Here is an 8,693-nt window from a genome sequence, read left to right on the forward strand (position 1 = left end):
CAACAACAAATAAAAAAACGCAGAGAGAGAATGGAGGGGAGAAAAAAAGAGAAGGAGCTAAAAGCAAGAGACACACGGCTGGGGCTTTCCAGGGGCCCACGCAACGGCCTTCTCGGCCCACGTGAGTGTGCAACAGGGGCATCGCGGCAGGCCCAGGACACAACTCCAATGTGGTCCTTCTCACCACAGACGGAAGGGAAGGAGAAAAAGGGAGAAAGACACACCCGCCCACGTGTCGCCGAGGGGAGGCGGTCTGCGTCAGCAACACGACTCGCGTCATTGTCTGTGCTCAGATGTTGCTGTTAAGTGTACGGTTTTAGGTGCTCATCGTCCGCAGCCGTGCACAGGAGACGCCGCGCGGCGACACGGAGGGTGTGGGGCAAATGGTATATTTGTGCCGCGTTTGTGGGTTTGTTATTCACGGTGCGGTGTTAAGAGTGGATGAAGTTCCCATTTTTTCTTTTTCTTTCCCCTCCCCCTCCCTATCTTTGTAACGTTTGCTTCTCCAGGATACTTTTTTTTTATTTTTTCCCCTCGCATTGGAGTGAATTTTGTTTTTCTTTTTATATTGATATCAGTTTTGCTGTATCACTTTCCCCGTGTCATCTTCTTGCTTAATGAAAGGTTGATTTGCTGTTATTGTTTGTTGTATTTCGGATAGTCGTTGTATCCGACCGCATCCCGTGTGTAGTAGTACTCCTTTCGCGGTTCGGCGAGGGGCCAGTTATGAGTGACCCTTTCAACAAGGTCGGGATTGGCGATGAATTTGGCTCCAAAAGCCACTGCGTCAACTTTGCCTTCCTTTATTTGTTGGTTTGCCTCTTCGATGCTGTAGCGCAGGTTGGATATCTTCACGCCCTTGTAGCTGTCATGAACCCACGGGACGACGTCCCCTTGTTCCTCTTCAAAGATGTCTCCACGCAGGAAATGCAGATAGGCGAGAGATAGCGGCTCAATTTTCTTGCAGAGGTGCTTGGTTAGAGCTTCTGGGTCGGAGTCCTTCGTTCCCCCAGCGGAGTTTAATGGGGAGATACGGAGGCCCACACGGTCATTTCCCACGGCGTCGCACACTCCCTTGGTGACGTCGTAGATGAGTTGGCATCGGGTGTCGATGGTGTTTCCGGCGTACCGAGAGGCCTGGCGGTTGTTGGCGGAGTCGCGAAGAAAGCCGTCCAACAAGTAGCCGTTGGCACCATGAATTTCAACGCCATCGAATCCGGCCTTGAAAACGGCATTTTTGGCCCCTTCCACAAAAAGTGGGATGATGCCGTTCCGAATTTCGTCGTCCGTGAGCTCCTCCGGGACGCCGTAGGGCTCCTTCTCGCCGCTTTCGCTGAAAAAAGGAGGAATCTTATGTCCGACGATGGGGAGTGTACTCGCGCCGAGCAAGCGTCCGGCAAGGGGGTCCTTGTCGCTTTTCTTCTGTCGAAGTATCTTGTACGGAAGCCCGGCTCGGCCGCCGTGATGGAGTTGTAGGAAAATAAGGCCGCCCTTTCCGTGCACCGCGTCCACAATTTTTTTCCACTCCTTCACCTGAGCATCGGAGTAGATGCCGGGTTCCGAGACGAAAGCAGTGTAGTTTGGCTGAACCATCGTGGCTTCGGCGACGATCAGGCCTGCAGACGCCCGGTCCTCGTAGTATTTGAGCATCAAATCTGTCCGTGGCACATGGGTGTCTTCTTCTGCTCGGCAACGCGTTAAGGGAGCCATAACCATCCGATTGCGAAGCGTGTAGCGCCCAACTTTTAGCGGCTGCAGGAGTTCGGGACACTTCGTCATGGCTGAGTAAAATACCTCTTGGGTTAATTTTTTTTCTTTTAAATATAAACGTGTTAGTATTCGCAAGTACGGCACAAGTCTACAAAACAAATAGAAAAAGAGAACCACCGTAGTTAGTTCGGCCCCACGCAAATAACATTGGAAAAATAAAAAATGCAGCACGCATGGAGTGATAAACAAACCAGCCTCTCCTATCGCGTGCATTGGCAACCAGCGGAGGACAAGTGGGGCGCCCCGTTGCCGGCCTGCATCGTCGCGCAGCAACGCGTCACCTCGGGGCATTGCACTTTCTCTTCCCCCGGAGCAATCAAACAACAGCAACAAAAACCGCCCACGACCATATGCCGCAGAAGGACCGATGCAGCGAAAGGATTACCCAAGGAAAAGTTCAGTAACACAAGGGAGGGAACACACACCTAGCAGGTGGGAGAGCGAGAGAACACCGCGGTAAGGACCACAAGATGAACTAGGGGCTCAGAAGCAAGCGTGAGTCCACCGCAGCAAATCAATAAGGAGCGGCTTCACAAGTAACGGAAGACAGAAGTATTTAATACATGCCAGTTGTTTAAATCAACCGTGCTCCCTGACGGCTTATTTCCGATCCATCAGACATCACATTCGCTTTCTCCTTCAGCCCTACCGCAGCATTATAGAAAGATACAAGAAAAGAATACTGGATTTACACAAATAGTATCATATATATGATTACCCCTAAAAGTTTTGATGGAGTGAGGTTTTTTTTTTTACCGTTGACTGTGAGGCTGAAGCATCTCATCATTCCATCATCAACCTCTGCATGAGTGGAATGGCCGAACTAGTGTCGCTGCTGGAGATACTTTGAGTCGGGCAACATCTCTTTGTATGCATCGCTGTGAGTGGTGGTCGCAAGGACGCCGTGCACAAGTCTCTTTGCAGGAACTGTAGCATCCGGCGAGGGTGGCAACAAAACGCAAAAAGGCTTCGGTGACGACACTGTTCCTGTTTTTGCGTCCAATTCGTCGAGAAACCATGCCTTGATGGTTTTAAAGTACCGGATCTTGTCCTTCGCCCCAGAAAGGCACGTGGCATGCATCGCCACCCATTTTGGGGTTTCATTGACTGGGTATGGTCTCCAGAGAAACGTCTCCCGCCCACGCTCCAGTCGACGTGAGCGCTCAAGTTTGTAGTTGCATTTCATGTTGAACTCCCAGCGCGGCAAACACTGGTGTGAAACACCATGGACATGATCGTACTTCATGAAAAGCTTCATTGCGTTTTGATCCGCGCTCTCATCGGTGCGGAAGGACATCATGTCTTGAAAATAGCGCAGGGTGCGCTCATTTGGGCGTACCATGTACAGTCCCGAGTTGATGCTTAGCTGGGCCTTGTTGTCGCATTGATGCAGCAAATCCAAATGACTTTTTCGCAAGTAAGGCATGGGGGAGCGATTCCATGTAATATCAAGATCTGCAAGCATAAACGCGTACCCACGGCGAAGGACGGCAATGGCCAACCGCGGCTTCACCCAAGAGTATTCCTCAGTGACCTTACGTGTAAAGCCTGCCTTCTGTGAGGAGGCAATTCCAGCACTTTTCTCGTCCCCCTCGGGTTCTGCAAATATGCTTGCGTTCAGGCATGGCAAACGGAAGGACAAGCACAGCGACAGGGCAGCAGCATCTGTAGCGGCGACAATCAGATTTCGCATCTTGGCCTTCTTCGCAAAACTATACGCGAAGTTGTGTAAGTGATCGCGCCAAAAGCTGTTAAAGACCACGACGGTGACAAACCCATTTTGAATGGACTGAATTTTTAGGAGAGAGTCCAAGTCATTGTGCTTCCCCTCGTAGGGAAAGGCCGCAATAAGCGAGGCATTAATTAACCATGGAGCCTCAGATGCATCAATGCATGCGTTCGTTTCCCCATGTAACGGAGTAGGGGGCATGTCGTTGCCCAAGGAGAGAGCTGAGCGGGCTGTCCTCGAGATCTCCACCAAGGAGGGTTCGTGCCACAATGGAAGCCGCCCAGAGGAGAAGTTTGACATGTTGTGCTGAGAGTCGTCTGTCGGAATAACGCAATGACGGCACGCACACACATAAACCGGAAGCGCCTCTACGTGTGCATCGGGGAGACAGTAGTACTTGTACAGATGAATTCTTTCACGTACGCAGACCGCAATGGCGTTTAGATGAACCAATTGGAAATGAAACCGCCACGTTCCTACCTCTACCTTGGCGTGCCACACACTTCCGTAGGTCTCCAAGTAGTAGGTCGCATTCGTTCCTCTGGTCTGTGGAAAGGTGAGTTCCCCATTTGCCCTTCGAACCGGTTTCTGTGGTGGCATAAATTTGTCGGGCACCCATCCAATCAGCAGGTACCATCGATCATGGCGCAATAACGACACCGCCGCGTCGTAGGCACCATCGGCCAGCAGAGACTGCAGTAGAGAAGTTGCCCAGAGAGGCCGCGCCACCCGAACTCCGTTCGACTCGTAGCACTGAGCAGAAGTTGCACCTACATCTATCTTTTTTCGCCCTTCCATGGGCCCCAAAAGGGGGTTAACACGAAGCGAAGAGAACGGGGCGCGGTTTGCGGCTCCGTTAGCACAATAATACGCCGCTGGGGAGGGCTGCTCCTGAAAACCGGGGCACGGCAAGGGCGTCGTCCCTCTCGCCGTAACCCAGCTTTCATTGCGCCTCTTGTCCACTCCTGCCTGCGTGGCACGTCCTCCTGTCCCTGCCACGACCTCATGCGAGCTCGTCTTACCGCCGCGCGTTGTTGTCTTTGTGGGATCGTCATCGGAGCCTTCCAGGAAAAGCTGCGACGCAAGCAGCATGGTTACCAGCACAACCCCCAAACAGCAAGAGACGCAGAGGCAAAATACGATTTTCAGGTAGGAGGGTGGGTACTTGCGACGTCCGGCAGGCCCCATCACCGGTGCATTGCCACTGCTCGCTCGGCGACACACGCGGTTTACCCACGCAAGCATTCCAGTGACTGCGGTATTATTATTATTATTATTATATTTTTTTTTGCTTCCTCCCCATCCCCACCCGAGGCTCTTTTCTTCTTCTTCGTTGTTGCCGCTCTCTCGCCCTCTCGTCGTGTGTGTGTGAGAGAGAGAACCCGGGGGGCGCGCACCTACAAAGCGAGGAGGAGGACACACGCAGAGGCGTGTAGAGGTGCCTCAAGAGTAACTACGACACCCTGCTGCTACCCTGCACTGGCGGCAAAGGACCGCGCGAAGGAACCCTTCACCAGGCGGTCAATCTCCACACGAATCTCATTGCGCATAAACAAAGGGCGTGGCAACGAACATCATAATCAACAACAAACTATCGAATAAAGGCACACTGGACAAAACAAAACAAAAAAAGGCTTCCCTCGGCGCACGCGAACGAAGTGCGGCTGCCGCATAAAAGCATCAGAATGGAGAGGCCAGAGGTCATGCCTCGCGCGGTCAAAACACGGGGCAAATCGGTTACCGGTGGATGCATTTGCGCCCTGCCTCGTCCCCTGCGGCATCACGTCAACTCCATCGCCAACAACAACTAAAAAAACCTCGGCGCCTCGTAATTACAAATGCACTCCGTATATGTATTCTGGACTGTTGTCCCTCAAGCAGCGGTCGGCAATTTTCCCATACACGACGGTGAATGCCATCCACAGCGCAACAAGCCCAACATAAACGGCCGCCGAAATGGCATACTTGACTCCTTCAGAGAAGTCCTGCATTTGCTTGAGTTACTAGTACCCCTTGCTGCTTCTTCTTCTTCTTCCTTCCCCGCTTATGTATTTCTTCTCCGTCCCTTTCACGACCAAAGCGGTCCTTTGTCTCTCCATCCAGGCCACCTAAGAGTTCAGGCGCAACCGCAGACAAATCACCAGGGAAAAGAGTCAAACGGCACGGCCTGGGAGCAACTCACCTCGCTCCTCGGCCTCAGCGACACCCACGGCGCCTCTCACGCAACGTCCTTGGGGAACCAATCAGTGAAGTTCACAACCACCGGCTTCCCTCCATCCTGTTGGGAAGTTGTGCGTCCATCGACACACCACGATAGCGGCAGCAACCCTCAACGCTTTGATTCACACACACACACGCCCACCAGAACTTATCAGAAGAAACACGGGTAGGCAAGGATTAAAGAGAGAGAGAAGAAAAAAAAAAGAAGAGAAACACCAAAGTGCAGATAATGAAGCGCACTACTGCCGCTTCTTGTCCCCATCGCTCGGTCCCGCCGCAGTTGGAACCGGGTCAGGTTCCCAAAAGGCGTACGTGACGTACGTTGTCATGATAGCGATGGTGGAGCCTAATGCCAAAAACCCACCACAGACACCTGAATCAACGTCCAGATACGGCGCCACGAAGTGCATACCAAAGAGCAGCACAAGGATAGGAACTGTAAACATGGCTGCCGTTGTGATAATAAACACCTGAGACACATGTTTGTGCTCCGCCCTAGACAAAATACGCACGAGACCACGAAACTCCTCTAGTTTCTCATTCATTGGACGCATCGTCGCCCGAGTAAACTCTTCGCGTGCCTCCCTCGCCTGGCGTATCGTGTCCTCCGCCGTTAGCTCCTCCTTCAAGGCTGTAGTCTCGTAGTCCAGTAGATCAGAGTAGAGTGCCTTCCGAAGCTGTTCCCTTTCCTGTTCCTCCAATTCCCGCGAGGTGCGCACAGCAGGACAGGCAGCCGAGGATACCGCAGTCTTCGGGTTCACGTCACGCTCGCTCATTTCACCGTCCGTCTACCCAATCAGAGAACTGCTCAGTGGATCACCGGCACAGCATCAATTTGGGTGATACGGAGAAAAAGGTGGGGAAAAATGAGAGAGACAGATTCAGTGCGCACCAGCATGGACCTCAGGCGGGGAAAAGGGATAATCCACCCCAACCAAGAAAAGTAATTGAAATCAATAAAAATCAATAAATAGCCATATATATATGTGAGGCAAGGAAGGGAAGTAACGACTCCGTCAAGCAGAAGAAGAAGGAGGAGGGGGGGGGGAACAAAAGGGATGACAGAGATCATAAGACACCTTCCTCGCCCATCTCATTTTCCACGTTGTTGTTGTTGCTGTTGTTGTTTGTGTGTGTGCGCCCCCATCGCCCTCCGTAGTTGCTTGTTTACATTCTCTCATCGACGATACCTGGTTCTGGTAGGTCCACAACTGCGGCTGCTAAAGGAACATGTGAGAAAAGACTAGTAACATACACAGAGACGCCCTCTTCCACAACCTCATCGTCTACACGCTCCAGAAGGACTTCATACGAGGAAAGTGAAGAGGGTATCAGAAAGGGCACCTCTATAATGTGCTTTGACAGCTTACATGACGCCGAGTGGTGACTTAGAAGGATTGTTAAATTCTGCAAGGCTCTTGCACTCGCATTTTGTAATGTGATTCGCAACTTATAGACCGGACCAAGACCCTGCACAGCCGTCATCACACGCACAGAGTCGTCGCTTCGGGGCAGGCCAACCCCTGCTGCCCCCACCTCACCGGCGCCGGAGAGCATCGAGAGATACAATTTGGCGGTGGTCAACCGCAGTTGACAAAGATCACGCTGAAACGATCTATGCATATCTATGCTGTACATGCGTTCGCGGTCCGCCTGACCCACAAACAGACTCGTGAGGGGCGGTACAGGGATAGGCACATCCTGTTCCGTTGGTGGGCCAACCTCTCGGGCCTTTTCACATTCAAATGATGCGTGGCGGTGCAGCAATTCAACTACTAGAGAACCATTTTGCAAAATAAGGATAAGCGCCGAGTCTTCACGGCCGTAGCGACCAAAATGCATCGCGTTTACAGTGCCATACGCCTGACTCTCATGCAACAAGGTCTTTCCCACGTACACGCGAACGGCTCCATTGTTCAGCGCCACAATAATACCTCTGGCCTTTCCAGAAACGGTTTCCGGAATGGTGGCTATATTTGTGACAGGCAGAGGAAGGAAGACGCACATCTGACGCTTTCCCTTCAAGGTAAAGTATGACAGTGTGTTCTGCGTTGTTGCCACGGCCACAAGGTTGTCGTAGCGAGCAATCTGCACAATTTGTCCATCTGGGTAAATAATCGAGCTGGACAAGTTACCGTTCTTTACAGAATAGACGCAACCGTCTCGACAGGACAAAATAATACGATACTCAACCCGTAACGCCCCAACTGTTACGATGGAGTCAGGGACGCTAGGGAGTTTTATCCTGAGATGCACCTCCGTGGCGGAGCTCTTCAAAATGTAGAGGTAACGATTCTCGGTGCCGACAACCAGGCAACCACGGCTTCCCAGTTCCGTTCGCTGCAGCGAAAGAGAACTCATGCAGGTGACAACACTTTGCTGAGAAAGAGGAGTACCCCTTACCAACTCCACAAACCGCTCTCTCTCCTGCACATTGTCAGAAGCCAAAAGATCGGTGGAACGCATGGACAATTCCACCCCAGCTGCACGTCTATCGCTTAACATTTCGACTGCCTCCGCAACGGAGATGCCGTTGTTGCGAAGCCCCTCCCAGACAGCCACATCCACGTCATCCAGCTCAACCGGAGCTATCGTGAAACGGTACAGTGGAGCCATGTTCCTGTACATGAAGATGTGCGGTCCGCAAGCAACTGCCACAACTGGCCGAGAAACAGCATCGCTGCCGTCCGAGTAAAACGCAGTAAGCGCCGAAGGAACAGAAAAAAGTCGCATTTCTTTTACAAGAGATGTGCCTCCAAATATTTTTAGACGTCGTTTTCCATCCGCAACAAGCAGCTTATAGTCACCGTCGCCATGGACATCGGCAACACAGATGCAGTTTGTAAATGCCTGAATCCCGGCAAGTTGATCGCGAAAGGCATAAAGCCAGAACTTGTCCGTCTTGCGAGACTTGCCCGTGGAGCTCATTTTGCTGCCACCTGCATGCACACACACACACAGAAGAAAAAAAAAA

At 52.0% G+C, this 8,693-nt stretch overlaps 4 protein-coding genes across 4 annotated transcripts, besides 3 other annotated features; all 4 read right to left on the reverse strand.

The window, feature by feature from the left end:
- Positions 1-636: 636 nt before the first annotated feature.
- On the reverse strand, positions 637-1,779 carry Tco025E_06183 (prostaglandin F2alpha synthase; the record flags this gene model as incomplete). Its single annotated transcript, XM_029373071.1, has 1 exon — positions 637-1,779. One exon carries the CDS (start codon positions 1,777-1,779, stop codon positions 637-639), a length of 1,143 nt encoding a protein of 380 aa, XP_029226951.1.
- An 814-nt stretch (positions 1,780-2,593) lies between these two features.
- Positions 2,594-4,744, reverse strand: Tco025E_06184 (uncharacterized protein; the record flags this gene model as incomplete). Its single annotated transcript, XM_029373072.1, has 1 exon — positions 2,594-4,744. One exon carries the CDS (start codon positions 4,742-4,744, stop codon positions 2,594-2,596), a length of 2,151 nt encoding a protein of 716 aa, XP_029226952.1.
- Positions 4,745-4,758: 14 nt separating this feature from the next.
- Positions 4,759-4,788: a microsatellite.
- A 723-nt stretch (positions 4,789-5,511) lies between these two features.
- Positions 5,512-5,538: a microsatellite.
- Positions 5,539-5,958: 420 nt separating this feature from the next.
- Positions 5,959-6,495, reverse strand: Tco025E_06185 (uncharacterized protein; the record flags this gene model as incomplete). The annotated part of the gene is made up of 1 exon (XM_029373073.1): positions 5,959-6,495. One exon carries the CDS (start codon positions 6,493-6,495, stop codon positions 5,959-5,961), a length of 537 nt encoding a protein of 178 aa, XP_029226953.1.
- A 328-nt stretch (positions 6,496-6,823) lies between these two features.
- Positions 6,824-6,856: a microsatellite.
- Positions 6,857-6,886: 30 nt separating this feature from the next.
- On the reverse strand, positions 6,887-8,647 carry Tco025E_06186 (putative Bardet-Biedl syndrome 1 protein; the record flags this gene model as incomplete). Its single annotated transcript, XM_029373074.1, has 1 exon — positions 6,887-8,647. The coding sequence occupies one exon, from the start codon at positions 8,645-8,647 to the stop codon at positions 6,887-6,889; it is 1,761 nt and encodes a 586-aa protein (XP_029226954.1).
- Positions 8,648-8,693: the final 46 nt, after the last annotated feature.

The sequence above is a fragment of the Trypanosoma conorhini genome (genome assembly GCF_003719485.1).
Source record: "Trypanosoma conorhini strain 025E chromosome Unknown Tco_14.4_contig_00402, whole genome shotgun sequence".
Classification (NCBI taxonomy): domain Eukaryota; phylum Euglenozoa; class Kinetoplastea; order Trypanosomatida; family Trypanosomatidae; genus Trypanosoma; species Trypanosoma conorhini.